An 18,318-nucleotide genomic window follows, 5' to 3' on the forward strand; every position below is an offset into this window, starting at 1 on the left:
CAGTGTGTACTTCTCCTTTGTGTCACAGACACCAACTGTCTATCACCTATAATCCAGTTTTGAGATCCCTTCTCAGGTGCCTTAATGCTCACTCACATCTTGTGTCAGTTGATCTCAGTAAGTCACATGATAGGGTGAGGCAAGGTCTCACAGTGGTTTCACCTGAAAACTCTGTTGATAATAATGACCCACACTCTTTTTCAAACCTTGGCACATGTGATGAGGAACATGATCAATAATAGGTCAACAACCCCCTTGAAGGAAAACTCCCACTAGCGCTTAAAAACCTGGGAGTCTCCATCATTTGGTCTCAGACTTGAAGAAGCTTCTTGGATGAGAGACAAAATGTCTTCAAGAAATTTAAAATAGTCCTATGGTTTTTCTTTCCAAGCTCCTCAGATTACCATGACCCGGACCTATACAGTTATGTAAAATACATGTTTCAGCAAAGATAAGTCTGTGTTCTTTGTGGTTTAATGTAATAAAATAATTGTCTTGCTCAGAGTGTTTTAGCTATAAAGAGGCAGGCTTTTGGCCTCATACTTTTTTTCCTCTCTTCTGTGTCCAATGAAATACTCACATGGTTTTTATTTCCTCTACAAAGAATGTCAGATATTTTTGACTTTGGGTTCTGAATTTGTTTTAAAGCTGTACATGAAGCAGCACAACTAGTGGATAACTACTTATGTATAATGGTGAGTTTCTATTTTATTTTCATTTTAATACTATTTGATATTTGACACTAACATAACTGAATAACTTTTCAATTTATATGTATAAAAATTCAGTTTAAAAAAATTACATCATCTGCATCTGGCTATCCTTTCTAATAACTGAAATTACTACTTGATCATATTTACTAAATGTCAGTTTGAATTATGATTAGAACACCTACATAAACTGTAAATAAGAAAATCTTTCACCAATACTGAACCAACATTACTGATCACATTCTATTTATCTTTGATGCAAACCCTGCTACATTTCAGAATGCAGGCCTTTTGATTATTCAGGTTTGATTGATCACACTAGCTTGTGTTTTGTGAGTGAAAGGAAAAGCTTTTAAAAGGCACTGGTTGTAAGTGAGCTCTCGATTATGACACCCGAGGCAGACTCTGGTTTTCTTCACCTGTCTCTCATTATAGCTGGGCTGGATGTCTTATATATCTGACTTTGAATTTTTTCTTTGCCACTTCTGTTTGGAAGCTGCAAAGAAGAATCACATCCATATCATTCGTCATTTAAACTGTGAGTATTTGTCTCTAAAAAGTACAAAATTAATTTTAAATTATTAAAATTGTTTGACTCACCTTTAAAGGTTAAATATATTTGACCAAGGTTGATATTTTTTCTATTCAGCTGACAACCTGCAACCAAACAAACTGTTATTTTTCTTTGATTTCATTTATTTAAATCATCATAAAAATTGGAGAAGATTTTCATTAGAAAACCATTTCCAACATGTCACATTTCAGAGTTGCGTAAAGAAGATGAAGCCATATGTTTTTGCCATAACCTTCTGCCTCATGGCTCCTGTGGGCTACAGTCAGCTTTTTGGTCCTCCTGGTCCTAAAGGCCCACCTGGGTCACCTGGAGAACCCGGGGCAGCTGGAGAACCTGGAGAACAAGGACCAAAAGGCTTGAAAGGGGAACGGGGTGAGTGTGATAAACATCCCCCCAAATACACTCAATACAGGCAGGGTGATTTTTAACCCCATAATGCCAAGTGTATTGTACACGACTTTTTATAGGTTTTTAAAAATTTTACATTATCAGTGTGATTCTTTTCCACCAAAAAACCTAAATAATCTGCACAATACATTTTCAAGCAATAATCTGTTTTTTAAAAAAAGCCAAATGCAGTAAGTTGCAGTAAACAGTAGTTCAACAAATGCTTCATTTAAAAAACAAACAGATTTTCTGGAAATTACTTCATGGTCTAACATATTTGTGCCTCACATGGTTCTGGGTATTTAACCCAGTGTTCTACATTGTTTAGTCTTTTGTGTCTAGTATTTCACAATGCTTCCTATGTTAATTATTTATGTGTTTAGTTCTTAGTTCTTAGTTCGTTTTCAAGCCCAGGTTTTCTTAGTCTAGCCTGTGTGTCCTAGTGTCCCCTGTAAGTTTTCGGTCTTGCTTCCATGTTTATTCACCTTCTTTCTCCACAGTTGTGTCCCTGTGTCTCTTTGGTCCCTCTGTGCCCTGCCTCTGTAGTTTGCCATGTTTCCCCTGTCAGTCATGTCTCCATGTAATTTTCCCTTGTCTACGTCAAGTTTGTGCATCTCAGTCTCCATGTCAGTGTTAGTTTCCTGGTTTATTGCTATAGTCACTTGTGTTGTATATGTTATGTTCAGTTTCTTCCTAGGTTTCTTCAGTTAGATTCTGTTGAGATGTGTTCCCCAGGTGTTTCCGAACTGCCCTGATTTCCTCCTGTGTGTATATTATCTGAATGTCTCTCAGTTCTTTGTCTCATTATCGTCGATTCTCCCCTCATATTGAGTGCTTTCTTGTTCCGTGTTTCCTTGTAGTCAGATTTTCTTAGTTTCTTTAGTTTGGGATTTTGTACTACTTAGGTTTGTGAAAGTACAGTAGTTAAACTGCCTGTTTGAGTTTGGTCTCTGGAGTCTTGCATTTCAGTCCAATCCCAGCCTACCAAACAGCAGCAACGTGACAGTGTCCTAAGTGTCACGGTTTGGAAGGCAATCCATGTGGAGATAAGAGAACGTGGACCCAAACGCAGACACGGATGCATGAGAACTTTTAAACTGAAAGCCAGCCTTTATTAGAGGCTGTACAAAACACTGCAAAACAACTAATGAAGGGAAGAACTAAAAACACTACAAAAACCTAAACTGGGTGAAGCTAAATATAATAACATGGGAAGCCTCAAAAACAGTGGCGGTCCTAGCCTGTTTGGTGCCCTGGGCGAACACTCCCTCTGGCGCCCCCCCCCCCCCGAGAGAGAGAGAGAGAGAGAGAGAGAGAGAGAGAGAGTATGCATAGTATGCAAACGGCTAACGAACAGCCATTATAATTCGTCATACAATGAGAACAGGACAAATCAACAATATAATAATATAACATTGTGCTGAACACAGTCCAAAATATTCAGTAAGCTACATCAGTGTCTACTGTTTACTATCATAGCCAAGTGACACTTCACTATCCCTACTAATTGATGTTATCTCGTTGTATCTCTGTTGTGGTCAGTGCTATCCTCTATGCTGTTGCATGCTGGGGCAGCAGGCTGAGGGTCACAGATGCCAACAGACTAAATTAACTGATCCACAAGGCCAGTAATGTTGTGGGGATGGAGCTGGACTCCGTTAGGGTGGTGTCTGAGAGGCAGATGTTTTCCAAGATAAAGATACTGTTAGATAATACCTCCCACCCACTCTATGACATGAGATGCTGGCTAGTCACAGGAGCACGTTCAGTGAGTGACTGAGTTGACCAAAAAGCACCACTGACCGACAGAAGAAATCATTCCTGCCTGTGGCCATCTCCCTGTACAACACCTCCATCTAAAACACAGTGAACACTGCAATAGCTACACCCTTTTTACACACGCTCTTTTCTACTCTGTAATATTCTTGTCAATCTTCTTGATAGTTATTTATAATCACCTCTGTTAATCCTTGATATTTAGAACTGAGTGATCTGTATATATTAGTGCTTTTTCTTAAATGTGTAAAAAATGTTACATAATGTTTGGAGTTTAGTCTGTTACTGTTACTATTTTTACCATTTTTTTTTACCATTTCTTCTTGGAGCAACTGTAACCCACATAATTTCCTTAGGGATTAATAGAGTATTCTGATTCTGATTGTTTCAGGATACATGACCTGCCATTATCCAATGACACATCTGCTTACATGTATCTTTTGGTCGTTTCTCCTCTTCTTTTCTCTTTTTTCTAAACTGAGGACCTGATGGCTTTGAACTTTTCTAGTCCATCTTCCATTGGTTTTCATTTTGCACTCCAGTATGAACACCCATCCTTCAACCTGAGGATCACCACAACATAACCTAATACACCTATACCTTAGTTCACAGATTCACTTTGTCTGGGGTTTATTTCTGGGGTTTCACACAACCCACGATTCAGATCATGAATACATAATGGTTTTTGGATTTACAACATTATGAATGAAATGTGCTCTATTTGGAAGCAGCATGTCTCCCTCCCCTTTCGACGGGTTGTGTGTGAGACTTTAAATCATCAAATTGTAAATTATAAATTTTAAATTGTTATTGATCCCTGTTATTGATTTATTTTCTTACTATATTGTTTGTTTACTTGCACTGCAGTAACTGGAGCCTCGTCGTCTCGTCTCTCTATATACTGGACTGTATGTAGCGGAGATGACAATAAAGTTTACTTTGACTTCAGCAGCGAGCAGGCGCACCGAGGGCTCTCGCGCTCACTTTTCGCGTATAGAATTTCGAAAAAACATCGGTGCAAATTATAAGTCTGTATCATTATGTCTGGTGTTTTCATGTTTGTTGGTTTGTTTTTAGTTTGTTTTATTTTGCTAGTTGGTTATTAGATGCTGCTCCAGCCAGCCAGAGAATCCCCCGCCGCCCCGCCCTCTCCTCCCTGTGCCGCAAGCAGCAGGCGCACCTCGCAAACGGATGGCGGCCTTACTCCCAGCAAATGGGCGATAGAAAACCGATCGGTGCCTACGACATTCCCAAAATGCGCTGGCATCATGTCGGGGCAGCATGAGTACGAGCAATTTTTTTTTTTTTTTTTTTTTTTTTTTTTGCCGATGCCCGTGATGCCGCCCCGGGCAACCGCCCGTGTCGCCCGTATCAAAAACCGCTACTGCTCAAAAACATTACAAAAAACCTGAAACCTAGAAGTGCAGGGGGGGGGGGGTCTGGCAGGGAGCAAAAGGACAACACACACTATATACAGAGGGTAATGAGGAAATGGTTAACAGGAGGGGAACACAGCTGTAACTAATCAGACCAAAAAAGACGAAACAGGGAGGAAGCAAAACAGAATACACTGACATCGGACACAGACTGTCAAAGTAAAGCAGGAACACATGTGACACAGAGATGCGAACTTGACAAGGGGATACGGCTGACAGGGCAGACAGAGCAAACATTGAATACAGAGACGGAAACCAAAAGACTAAGAACTCTAAATAACATTGAAACCAAAGACTAGAGACTCTAAATAAGACAAAAGCAAAGACTTCTAATAATAAACAGCACAAAACACTGGGTCACCGAGCCAGGACTGTGACAGTAAGTGGTGATGTGTTCAGATTTGAATTTGGCCCCTCTTCTGGATCAATATATCTACAATATATTTTGGGCAAAAAAGTAAGGCCTCATAACGTCCATATGGGTTAGGGTTAGGGTAGGGTATTTTTCTTATGCTACACGGTAGCATAGCTCTTATGCTACCGTGTAGCATAAGAGCTACACTGGTTTGAAAAAGTGTTTGCAGCTTTCCTGATTTCATATTTTTTTGTGTTTGTCACACTTAAATGTTCCCAATCATCAAACAAATTTGAATATTAGACAAAGATAATGCAAGTAAATACAAAGTGCAGTTTCTTAATAAAGGGGTTTATTATTAAGGGGTAAAAATCCAAACCAATATGACCCTGAGTGAAAAAGTGATTGCCCCATAAACCTAATAACTGGTTGGGCCACCCTTAGCAGCAACAACTGCAATCAAGCATTTTTGATAACTGGCAATGAGTCTTTTACAGCGCTGGTCCACTCATCTTGGCAAAATTGTTGTAATTCAGCCACATTGGAGGGCTTTTGAGCATTAACTGCTTTTTTAAGGTCATAACAGCATCTCAATCGGATTCAGTTCCGGACGTTGACTCGGCCACTCTAAAGTCTTCATTTTGTTTTTCTTAAGTTATTCAGAGGTGGATTTGCTGGTGTGTTTTGGATCATTGACCTGTTGCAGAACCCAAGTGTGCTTCCAGGTCCTGAGGCAGCAAAACAGTTCCAGACCAAACACTACCACCACCATATTTTACTGTTGTTGCAATACATTTTTTCACACAAGGTTATATAGGTTTTTTCACACCCCTATATACACCAGAAGGGATAAAAAACACCTTTAAGCAATATTTTTTCCTATGGTATATTAGAAACAGCCATTGGTTTAAAAAAAAATCCAATCTAATGACTTTATAATTTTTTTACTGAAATTATCAAAGTATCATAGTTTCAATAGCAAAACTCGACAATTCAATATCTGAGACATAGAGTAACTTTTGAAAAAAATAGTATAATTGATGTTTTATCACTTTTTGAAACAGTGCATGTTGGATAAACTTTCAAGGGTCGCATTGTGGAATAAGTGGCTGGTCAAGTTTGTCAGTTATATCATATGAAAGATCTTCCTTATATCTAAAATTTGACGCAAAGCTCATCCTGATTCTTGTGAATCTATCAAAACTACTTTCAATACTTTCTATATTTTAAACTTGAAGTTCTTTTGATTTGAGTAGAAAATGTGATTGCTGAGTGAGTGATCATTATATATGTATAAAACACATACAAATGACAGGTGTTGGTTTAACTTAACTGAACCTTTTGCTGATGCTGATGACGATAGGAACAAAGCACAGAATTCAGCAGTCATATCTTGACCTTATGAAGACTCTTTTAAAAGTTTAAAGCTGGACTTCCGGCTAATGGCGGCTTGGAGTGAGTAGTGTTTTAGTGAGCTCCTGCAGGGTCGACCTTTTTTTTTAATAATTACTGGGCACTTTTTTCTGACTCAACCCCAAGCGATATCTAACTCGTTTTAAAATAGTATACTTTTTCATTTTGGTCATTAAAATGCCACCAAAGCCGACTAAAGGAGGAAGCTCGATCCGGCCTCACCTGCGGCCTGCTTTTCCTGACGAGCCCCTGACCTGTCTTGAGTCGGGGACTGCGGCCCAGGCCGCCACCAGTAGCGATGTCGGCGCTCTCAAAGCGGACCTGCTTTCGGCTCTCCGCGAGGACTTTGCTGCTACACTTAAACAAAACTTACATTAAGACGATAACCAAGTGAGAAAAAAAAAATATATATATTTAAGGAAGTGATTGACGTTTCCGGTTTATACTTCACGGTTTGAGGAGTGTGTTTTTCTTCTTCTGGGGTAAGGTATTCTTTGAGGTTCAAAAATGTATGAGTCAGTTTTAAAATGTTTGTCCCTTACAGGGTTAATTTAAAAACAATATTTTCACTTTGGCATTCTTGGTTCCCGAGATTAGTGCCTGTCGTATATTTCCATTTTATACTGTGTGTCTAGTCCTGCGGGATTCACCCGACACTTAAAGGTGTTTTGGGGTTTCTTTGTTCCTATTGCGCTATTTAGCTGAAAGTACAACTTTGTCAATGACTCCCATAGGAGTCTGCACCGCTCCTTCGTTTGGGGAAGGACAGAGTGCAAGCAAGGGGAGGGAGGGGGTGGGGTGGGTGGTCTTTGTTTTTTGTTTTTCGTTCTGTTTTGTTTTGTTTTGTTTTTTCTTTTGTTTTTGTTTTGTTTTCCTTTGGGAGGGGGGTGCCTACTTACTTCTGCTATAAATGACTGATCACATGTCCCGTGATATACAAGCCTCATCAAGTTCTTCCTCAGTTAGATTTTTAAGTTGGAACCTCAAAGGCCTTAACAACCCGGTGAAGCGTTCTAAAATATTTTCACACTTGAAGCGTCTAAATCCAGATATAGTATTTTTACAAGAAACACATCTGCAGAATACACATCATTGCAAGCTCAGGTACTCATGGGTTGGGGAGACCTTTCATTCAAAGGCCGTCAGTTTTCTTTAACACACGTACAGTGCTAAGCACAATTTCTGCTCATTGTCCCACGTCTCCTGAGGTGATCATTTCTCTAGATGCAGAGAAGGCCTTTGATCGGGTTGAATGGGATTATCTTTTTGCTGTACTGAATAGGTTTGGGTTTGGAGAAAGGTTTGTGTCTTGGATTAAACTTCTTTATACATCAACTCAGGCTTGTGTCATCACCAACTCAGTTCGATCTGATTATTTTCCACTATGCCGTGGCACTCGACAGGGGTGTCCTCTTTCTCCCCTTCTCTTTGCTTTAGCCATAGAACCTCTTTCTGTTGCTCTGAAATCCCTCTCTTCCTTTCATGGAATTATCCGTGCAGGTGTTGAACTTAAGGTATCCCTGTACGCAGATGACCTTCTTTTGTATGTAGCTGACCCCATATGTAGTCTTCCTCCAATTTTATCGGTCTTGGAAAAATTCAGCTCTTTTTCTGGCTATAAAATTAATTTGCTCAAGAGTGAATGTTACCCTGTAAACTCTTTAGCGTTAACACTTGAGCAGTCTGACATTCCTTTTAAGCTCAGCCCATCGGGGTTTAGGTACTTGGGAATTAATATTACACGAACTTTGCATTTACTGTTTTCTGAGAATTTTGCCCCCCTGGTCTCACAATTTGCATTAGATTTCCAGAGGTGGAATTCCCTCCCACTGTCACTAATTGGCAGGATTAATATTATCAAAATGAATGTGATACCCCGATTTCTCTTTTTATGTCAGTGTATCCCCCTATTTCTGCCCAAACAGTTTTTTAAGTCCCTGGACCAGATGGTTTCTTTTTTTTTGTGGAACGGAAGGGCCCCTAGACTGAGGCTCTCTTTATTACAACAGTTTACCTCTAATGGGGGTCTTTCCCTACCAAGTTTTTTAATGTACTACTGGTCTTCGCATATTCATAAGCTGACCTACTGGCTAAATTCACCTAACCTGATTTGGTGTAAACTTGAAATTCAATCAATTTCTCCATATTTTTCACCTGCCTCCCTTATCTTCTCATCACTGCCTGTTAAAACATTTTCTGTTGCTTCAAATCCCGCAGTGCTCTCTACACTTAAGATATGGTTTCAGTTCAGGTCGCATTTTAAATTCATATCCCCCTCTACCAGATTACCATTGTTAAGGAATCATCTATTTTCCCCTGCCACTACCAACGCTGCCTATTTGACGTGGCACGAAAGAGGCATAAAAACCATGAGAGCCCTTTACAAATATGATGTCTTTCTTAGTTTCTCACAGCTATCCTCAAAATTTAACCTACCTCCTTCTCACTTGTTTCTCTATTTGCAAATTAGACACTGTGTCTCATCACTGTTTCCAAATTTCCCAATTCTCCCTGCTGATCCTCCATGGGTTAACCTTCTTCTTGTTGGCCTAATCAAAAATCACCTCTATCAAATATATATTGTATGCTTATGGCGACCGAATCTGATTCATCAGGTAAAATCAGAACCGCCTGGGAGCGTGAATTAGGTGTTGAACTGTTTGAATCATGGTGGGATAAGGTGAATCTCATCATGCGTTCAAGTACACCATGCTAGGCTACAGCTTATACAGTTTAAAGTAATAAACAGAGACAATTTCTCAAAATCCCGTTTATCTAAAATTTTTCCTTCAATTATAGACCAATGTGACAGATGTCACACCTCCCCTTGCAATCTAAGCCATATGTTTTTCTTCTTTCCGAGTTTGAACAAATTTTGGAGTGATTTCTTTTCTGTACTTTCAGGGGTTTTTGGAATTCAGATCCGAGAAGACCCTCTAATTGCCATTTTTGGAGTTCCAAAGACCCCTCTTAATATAACTCCCCAGCAAAATGAGATCTTGGCCTTTTGTTCCCTTCTTGCTAGACGCTGTATTTTACTTCTTTGGAAATCTCCCACGCCTCCATCTGCATTGCAATGGCTTAATACTGTCCGGACAATCATGAGGGTGGAGAAGATCTAACTCACAGTGAAAGGTAGTTCTGCAAAATTTATCCACAAGTGGACACCCTTTGTGGAATATCTCAAATCTTTCCTTAGAACAATGCGATTTACCCACCCTGCGACTAGATTGAAAAGAATTTGAAATTTACTCTTTTTTTTTTTAAGGTAGCCATAGGATTTAAGCACCCCCCCTCCCCTTCTATTCTTTTCTTTTCTTTTCTTTTCTTTTATTTATGTTATTTATATAGTGTTTAATTTAAATTTAATATTTATTTTATTTTTTTTATTTTACTTTATTTTATTTATTAATATTTTTTCTAATTCACTCACTTTTTTCTCTTCTTTTTCTTTTTTTCCCTCAATTTTCTGTTCTTGTGTTGGTATGATGGTTTTTTTTTGTATTTTAACTTCTCTTTTGTTTAACAAGAAAAAGTTAAAATGATTGGGAAAGAAATGTTTGAGAAAATATGTCATGTAAGATGCATACAATACAATGTATATAAGTTTGTATAATCTCTTGATAAACAAATGAAAAAAAAAAAAGTTTAAAGCTCTGTACCGCACCATAAAAAATGTTGCAAACAAGGTAATGTTGAGAAACATCTCTGCTGCTTGGTCTATGCTTGGTTTGTGGTCAGATGCAAAAAAAACACATCTGTACCTCATTGTTGGATCATGGTATTGAGTTTAGCATTTTCCCTCATTGTTAGGAAAAGAGGGAACCAAGATGGGTAGATAGAGCAATTAGTGTCATTATAACCACCATATATCCTTCACATATTAAACAAATGAAGGAGTCATTTTTATGACTCATACAGTGACCTCATTCTCTGGCCAATCAGTGGCATGTCGTCTGACATCACATTTTCAGCTTGACGCAGCTTGCTTGGAATCCCATCAAGAATGTTAAAGTTAATTTTTTTGTTAAGTATATGTTGTTGTGTAGGGTTGATCATTTTCCCCACCTTATATGGACGACATTGATGAACAACAACAGGGTAAATACTTTTCTCTGGAAAACCAGAAACTGGAAACATTGGTATGAACTTCACATCTTATTTGATGTGTTTATATCTTCACTTTAGGTGCACGAGGGCCTCCAGGACCACATGGATTTCCAGGACCTTCTGGGCGAATCGGCAAACCTGGACTACCCGGCCCACCTGGAACTATTATAATGTGTGGACGAGGTTAGAACATAAGAATAACTTTATTGATCCCAGAGGGAACTTCACAGACACACACTTTAATAGTGGCTCTATGGTGTAGTGGTTTATACATTTACCTAACAAGTCATATCCGAATTCAATCCTGTGAAACTTAAAACCCTTGGGGGTTGTGTCAGGGAGGGCATCTAAGGTAAAAACATGCAGGGCTACCTACTGTCTTGACAATGTGTTAATAAGGGAACAACTAATAGCAGTTTAACCCTAAATATACAACACATGAAAACTACATTACCATAAAATCATGCTCTTGTAAGTTTCTAGTAAAAACCAAAAATCTTAAAAACAAAGAAGGTTGGTGGTGTTTGTCTTAACTCCATTGTGAGACCATTTTTTCTCCTTTTATTTTATCTTTCTTTTTTTTTACTTTTAATTTTGCTTACTCAGTTTTTCTCTAGGTTTAGTCTCTGAAATTAATTGATTAGGTTTCTGAAAGGATAATGGTTTGGGGAGTTGAATCACAATTCACTATGGTTTAGCTTATTAGGGAAGTCAAGCTCCCATCTAATACAAAGTATGTCTGGTAAACCTGTCACGGCTGCGTCTCCACGGCTGCGGCTCCCACACATCACACGGCTGCAGCAGCCGTGTGATGTGTGGGAAGAGGACTCGAATTCAGGGACTTACTGAGTTGCGAGGGAGGTTTATTGTAAAAGGCAAACACAAAGAGGGGATGGCAAAAACAGAACTAAGGGTAATCTAAACTGGGAGAAACTAAACTATTGAACGGCAATCCTGAACACGAAGGGGGACATCAGGGAAAGCACAGTGGATTCACAGACAGTTTTCCAGGAGACAAACACAGACGGACCAGTCACGAGCACATGAGTTCACACAACATAAAAACATACAGAGGGACACTGGGAAATCACACACACACACAGGTGGGAGACACAGCTGCAGAGGAGACACTAACACCAGGGACCAACACAGGGCGCACCAACCCAGAATCCCAGAACCAGAACACAAATCATCCCAAAGCTAGAACATGAGTCCACAAATGATGACAATAATAATAATAAACACCATAATAATAATAATAATGATACACCAAACCCAAAATCACTGAGTCCCGGGACTCAGGACCATGACAAAACCTTAACGCAGACAAAACTTTTAGTATATACTGAACAAGGTTTAGCACCAGGTGCATTGTATTGTGAGATGTCCTTATGTTCTGATATATGAGAGACATGGAAAAAGATAACTAAATATGCAAATGAATAAATACACACTTTATTGACTGTAATGTGTTTTGTCCAGATCCTATTGGCTCTTTTTACAGCGATACTGAAAAGCTAATGAAGAGAATTGCCAAGTTTAAACTTGGTAAGTATCTTATTCATATTCATTTGTTTCGTTCTGCTGTATTTTAAATTTGATGGTATAGCTCTGTTCTGGGGACTTTGGCCTTACTATTACATACACAGGACTCTTCAGTGGAGAAAACAGTATTAAGACCACCCCCACCTACAATTTAAAGCAAACCGGACATAAGTAACAATAGTCAAGATATTGTTGTCAGCCACAGAAGGGACTGGTGTGGTAGTGGGTTGCAAAGCAGCTTGCAGATGACCAGCAGCTGTAGTCAGGACTCAAATTAATGCCTATTTGTATTATTTTGTTCAGATTAACGCAAAGATTTGCTGTCACTGAATGAAGCTAAGAGGTCACATCACTATTGTAATCAATAACAGTATAATAAACAGCATTCTTTAAATTAATAAAGAAAAGACTGCATAGTCAGTTTTTAATTCAATTTTATTAAAATACCACCAGTTCACAACAACAGTAACCTGAAGTCAACAGTGTAAAAACTATATTGATAAACAGTAACAAAATATTTTTCCAATGACAATGCAGTAGCTGTAAAGAACATATTATTGATTAACATTTATAAAATTCTCATATTTAGAGGTGTTACTTCAAAATCCAAGTTTCTTTTTTGAGACAATTCATGGTATATTAATAAAAAATGTAACTGAATAAGAATCTTTAGATAAGCTTTAGAAAAGGCAACAATTATTTTGCCAGAAAATATATCCTTAAGATTGCCTACAAGTAAATGTCTTTTTTCTCATTTCACTTTTTTGTGCTTTTTTTCAGCTATAAACTATGATTTTGTCCAAATGGTTGATCAAAAATACTTTGTCTCCAACAAGCACAGAGGCAGTTTCTCAGAGGCTGTAGTGTTTTGCAGCCAACGTGGTTTAGAGCTGGCGTTGCCACAGAACGAGGAGGAGAACAACGCACTGACTCAAGTTCATGGCAAATTCAGAGCCAAAGCCTGGATCAATGTGAACAATAAAAAAGCTGAGGGGGAGTTTAAAACTGACATGAAAAATCGACCTCTGACCTTTAACAATTGGGGAAAAGGGCAGCCAGACAAATCCATTGAGGATACAGGCTGCACAATGCTGTCAGAAAACGGTTCCTGGCAAGTGACACATGAATGTTCTCTCAATGTCCACATCATTTGTCAGTTATAGAAATGTCTCATGAAAAGAACTACAACACCGCCCCCCCCCAAAACAAACAAACAAAAATCCCACATTTATGTGTTTATGTGTATTTTCAGCTTTGCATGCTTAATCTAACTCTGTTTCAGCCTCTTGTGTGTGATGGCAACCAAAGATTATGTAATGCCAAAAGTGACACAGCAATGAAATAAGATCAAAATGATCCTCATGTTCCTTATTTAGACATGATACCTTTATGTTTAATTTACATCAGTTCATCTAAATCATCTGTTAATGCAGGGTCTCTCAACATTAGAAAAACTACTTCATGGGCTAAATTTTTCAACTTTCGTTTTACAAAATATTTATTTTTGCCTAAGCATATTCATAAATACACTATATTGCTAAAAGTATTCCCTCACCCATCCAAATCAGTGGATTAAGGTGTTTCAATCACTTCCATGGCAACGAGTGTATAAAGTCAGGCAGCTATGCTGTAGACTGCTTATACAAACAATTATGAAAGAATGGGTTGCTCTCAGGAGCTCAGCGAATTCCAGTGATAGAATATCACCTAACTAAATAAGATAAGATAAGATAAGATGGCCTTTATTAGTCCCACAGGTGGGAAATTTGTTTTGTTACAGCAAAAGTGCAAAGTTATGTAGCAGAAATTAGAAAACACTGGAATGCAATAAAATACAATAAAATAAAATAAAATACTATATACAATAGAATAAAATAGAATAGAATAATATATACAAAGAATAGAATAATATACACATATATATATATATATATAAATATTCCACAATCAACTGTTAATGGTATTATAACAAAGAAGAAGTGATTTGGAATGACAGCAACTCCGAGTCAATTGCTACAAACCTCCAAACTTCATGTGGCCTTCAGATTAGCTCAAGATCAGTATGTAGAGAGCTTCATGGAATGGGTTTCCATGGCTGAGCAGCACATCCTTACATCACCAAGCACAATGCAAACTGTTGGATGCTGTTGTGTAAAGCCTGCTGCTACTGGACTGTAGAGCAGTGGAGACATTTTCTCTGGAGTGACAAATCATGCTTCTCCATCTGATGGGTGGGAGAGTCTGGCTTTGGCAGATGCCAAGACAATGGTACTTGTCTGACTGCATTGTGCAAAGTGTAGATTTGGTGGAGGAGGGATTACAGTGTGAGGTCGTTTTTAGGAGATGTACTCGGCCCCTTAGTTTCAGTGAAAGGAACTCTAAATGCTTTGCTATACCAAGACATTTTGGTGCAAGCAAGACCCATAAAGACATAGATGAGCAGGTACGGTGTGGAAGAACTAGACCTCAGCTCAACAGAACACCTCAGTGATGAATTAGAGCAGAGACTGCAAGCCAGGCCTTCATGTCCTATATCAGTGTCTGACCTCACAAATGTGCTTGTGGGAGAATGGTCAGAAATTTCCGTAAATACACTCCAAGACTTAGTTGAAAGCCTTCTCAGAATAGTTGAAGCTATTATAGCTACAAAGGGTGCCCCAACATTATATTACACCCCATGGATTAAGAATGGGATGTCACTCAAGTTTAGTGCTGTGAAGGCAAAGCAGTGAATACTTCTGGGCAATATAGTGCATATGGTTTCTTCATCGTTATAGCACTGTAACAGTTTTAAAGACATAATTTATTCTTATATGACAAACAATTGAGACATAAACAAGGCTGAAGGCTAAAGAATGCATAGAAAAAACAGTGATGAAAAAATGAATTTTTAAAGGAAATGGCATAATAAAGTGCACAGCAGTGAAATGGTCTCATACTTTACACCGAGTGCTGATAATTGACAATATGACTAGAGTGCTGTTAATCTTACAGTGTACAGTGTGACTGGGTGAGAAAGCGGGTATGCCCAATGACAGAAAGCAACTTTTATATATTTTTGTGTCATGCTGTTTTTTTCTTCGACTTTACTATGTTTATGCCACCACTTTGAAATGGTCCATATTATTTCCACTTTTGACTCAAGAAACTTTACACAGAACTCAGAGGAACATATATAGTTTGTTTTTTGGTTTATGGGAGCAAGTCACCAAGCCCACTATTTAAGCTGTGAAGTAGCCACATTCACATCAGTAAATGTGCCTGCTCTCTTGGTCACATAAAAGGGTAATTTCAGGCTCATGTGACTTTTCTTCCACACAATATGTTTTGTCCACTGTTAGGGCTGAAAAAGATTAAATAAAGCAGTTTTTATTACTTTTATATACCCAATGCATTGTGCTCATAAATGAGTTGGTGCTCCGTGTTTTGAGGGTCAAAAGCCTCGTCCAGTGGTATGACTGGGCTGAAATATTGGCAGTTGACGTAGTAGTGCAGAGGGTTTTGTAGCATGCTAACACATCAACTTGATAATGGCTAGAAGGATATTCTCTGGGCCAAAGGGAGTCTGAACAGAATGTCCAAACTACATATTAGAATCAGTAGTAGGATAATATTAAGATGATCAAGGCTAGGCAGGGAAGTGTTTTTGTGTCTGTCTTTGTTATTCCAGGAAGTAGCAGATACGAGGCGAGCTCGGATGTGAATGGAGAGAAGACTTGTAGGGAGACAGCAGGACTGCCAGGTTGCTTCTGGAAGAAGACGGCCATAATAATACTTGTTACTGTTGCAGTATAAAACTGTACGGCCCGATTCAGGGTTATCCTCGGTGTGAGGCAGGCTGCTGTGTTCACATCAAGGTCCAGTGCTCTAATTTGTAATTTCAATTGTCAAAGCAAATTAAATGTTTGTAAAACGACAGATATTTTCCTGTATTTCCTTCTAAAAAAATTTGAACAAGACATCACTCCAATTAGTGACCTTATGAGATGATGATGAGAAGATAATTGTGATAAAAAAAATTGAAAAAGAACATAAAAAATATAACAGTAAAATCAAACACTGTTGCACATAAGATTAATGCTGATGGTAAATGTAACATTTTTGCTCTGAGTGCTACTGTTTATTTGATGATGACATGATAGCTGCAAATTAGAGCTTGAAATTCTAGACTGGAACCATTTGAATAATTTGAATTTAAATGCTACTGTCCCATAGATTAATAAAGGAGATGCTTAAATCATTTTCAGTTTGTTGCCAAATCAAAGTGAAATTGAGATTTCACTAAATAGTTATTCTTGGCATGTACTCTGTGCACTAGCTGCTCTGATTTCAGCAGTTTAAAAGTGATATAGCTGAATATTCTAATCAAGTAGACTATGTAAAACAGTTTGGTACTTTCTTGATCACTAAATGAACACATGCAAATTCCACTGACAACAGGCCTTATTTACAAATATTTGTGTTTAAACATCCTTGTCCTACCCCAAAAATTTGTTCCCACACAAAATTATGTCACATGCATGACATTTATTTTGTTATACACTATACACATGTTAACTGGTGATTATATGGTAAGAAAGAAGGCTGCAGCTCTAAACCAAGAAATAAGGAGAAAGTCTAACTGTAGAAAATGAAATAATAATTTTAGAGGTCCAAAGAGGAAGCTAGAAGAGGAAAAAGAAACTATACTGTAAGTAACGCCATCTAGCAATGATAGAAGTATTTTTAATCAAAGACAAGAACGTTTAAGATCTGATAAAATGAGTTAATGGAATATTTTTAAACTGACACCCTGGGGGTGGTAATTGAAGCCTACACCTTTCCATTTAGTATTGTGTTTTCTTTATGTACACTTTTTATTGTAATTCTGAGTGTTTTGTGGCTTAAGGTACTTTTGAAAATGGTAAAAAAAAAATAAAATAAAATTTTTACACACACAACTTGCAGAGAATCTATATTGCACTTAAAATGTGGTGAGAAAAACAAAAACAACAGACAAACAAACAAAAAACAAGAATCTGTAAAAATGTATCCAGCCAATTTTAAACTAAAACTCCTGTTCCTGACCAAGTTATTCGATCAGGTTGTCATTGTAATTTAGCCTGGTTATAAAGAGCCAAATAGTCTATAGCTTTAAGCTTTATGTTATGTCTTAATGCTTCAAGTACCATAAATATTTCATATATAGCAATATAACAAAATCCAAAGAAACATAAAGACTGGAGTTTTGCAGGGAAACACACTGAGGTAGAAAGAATCCAAGATGTGGTGTGTGTTTTGCTTAGAAATGTCCCAAACTGAGTGGGACAGACCAGTGAAACTCCATTTTCTGTGGATGTTAAGAAGTTTACACATCTAGATTAATGCCTGAGATATCTTAATATAAGAACAAGAAGTGCAATTTGAACTGTACATCACTTTTTCTGCAATTATTACCCCCCTTCTGATGGCTCCTACTGGCTATAGTCAGCTTCCAGTACCTGCTGGTCCCAAAGGTGATACAGGAGATCAAGGAATTATTGGGTTACCAATGGGGCCACTGGGTTCCCAGGACTAATAGGTTAAAAAAAATATTTTCCTGACATCTGAGGGAGTCCAGTCTATCCCGTTGCATTTTTTATTGTCTGAGCAACATTATTTCTTTTAACATCACCATTATTCTAGAGTTTCCATTTAATACAAAACATCATATGAAAATATGTAGCTTTTAGCTTAGAACTCAGCATTTCTGGAACCACAGTATGAGCTGGTACTTGCATATAAAACATGGTGAAATTCATCATGCAGATTACATCTAAATGAGTAACTGATTGGACTCAGTGTGTTGTTAGTCATTGCGGTCCTTATGTATTGTCACATTCTAGGCTAAAATATGAGATATAAAATTTGTAATTATTTTGATGTACAATTTTTATTTTGCGTATGTTTTTTGTCACTTCTATCATATTTAACATTTGTCTAACTTTTTTTTTAAATGTTGCTCAGACTTTTCAGTAAATATTGAATCTTCTA

General features: G+C 37.9%; 1 protein-coding gene across 2 annotated transcripts; it reads left to right on the plus strand.

Moving 5' to 3' along the window:
* The first annotated feature begins 11 nt into the window (after positions 1-11).
* Positions 12-14,004, plus strand: LOC109202924 (pulmonary surfactant-associated protein D-like). 2 transcript variants are annotated; one of them, XM_025909292.1, is made up of 6 exons: positions 13-695; positions 1,207-1,248; positions 1,476-1,656; positions 10,840-10,944; positions 12,244-12,309; positions 13,087-14,003. In XM_025909292.1, the coding sequence occupies exons 3-6, from the start codon at positions 1,491-1,493 to the stop codon at positions 13,467-13,469; spliced, it is 720 nt and encodes a 239-aa protein (XP_025765077.1). In that variant the 5' UTR covers positions 13-695; positions 1,207-1,248; positions 1,476-1,490; the 3' UTR covers positions 13,470-14,003. The 2 variants fall into 2 exon arrangements, with proteins under 2 accessions (XP_019217343.1, XP_025765077.1); XM_019361798.2 differs by lacking the exon at positions 1,207-1,248 and having other exon boundaries at positions 12-695; positions 13,087-14,004.
* The last annotated feature ends 4,314 nt before the right edge of the window (positions 14,005-18,318 follow it).

The sequence above is a fragment of the Oreochromis niloticus genome, linkage group LG7 (genome assembly GCF_001858045.2).
Source record: "Oreochromis niloticus isolate F11D_XX linkage group LG7, O_niloticus_UMD_NMBU, whole genome shotgun sequence".
Classification (NCBI taxonomy): Eukaryota; Metazoa; Chordata; class Actinopteri; order Cichliformes; family Cichlidae; genus Oreochromis; species Oreochromis niloticus.

Bases quoted from the DNA above. Each gene is read 5' to 3' on its own strand.
- LOC109202924 (XM_019361798.2), top strand. The intron at 1,657-10,839 runs GTGAGTGTGATA...TCTTCACTTTAG, and splicing joins AGGCTTGAAAGGGGAACGGG to GTGCACGAGGGCCTCCAGGA. The intron at 12,310-13,086 runs GTAAGTATCTTA...GCTTTTTTTCAG, and splicing joins AATTGCCAAGTTTAAACTTG to CTATAAACTATGATTTTGTC.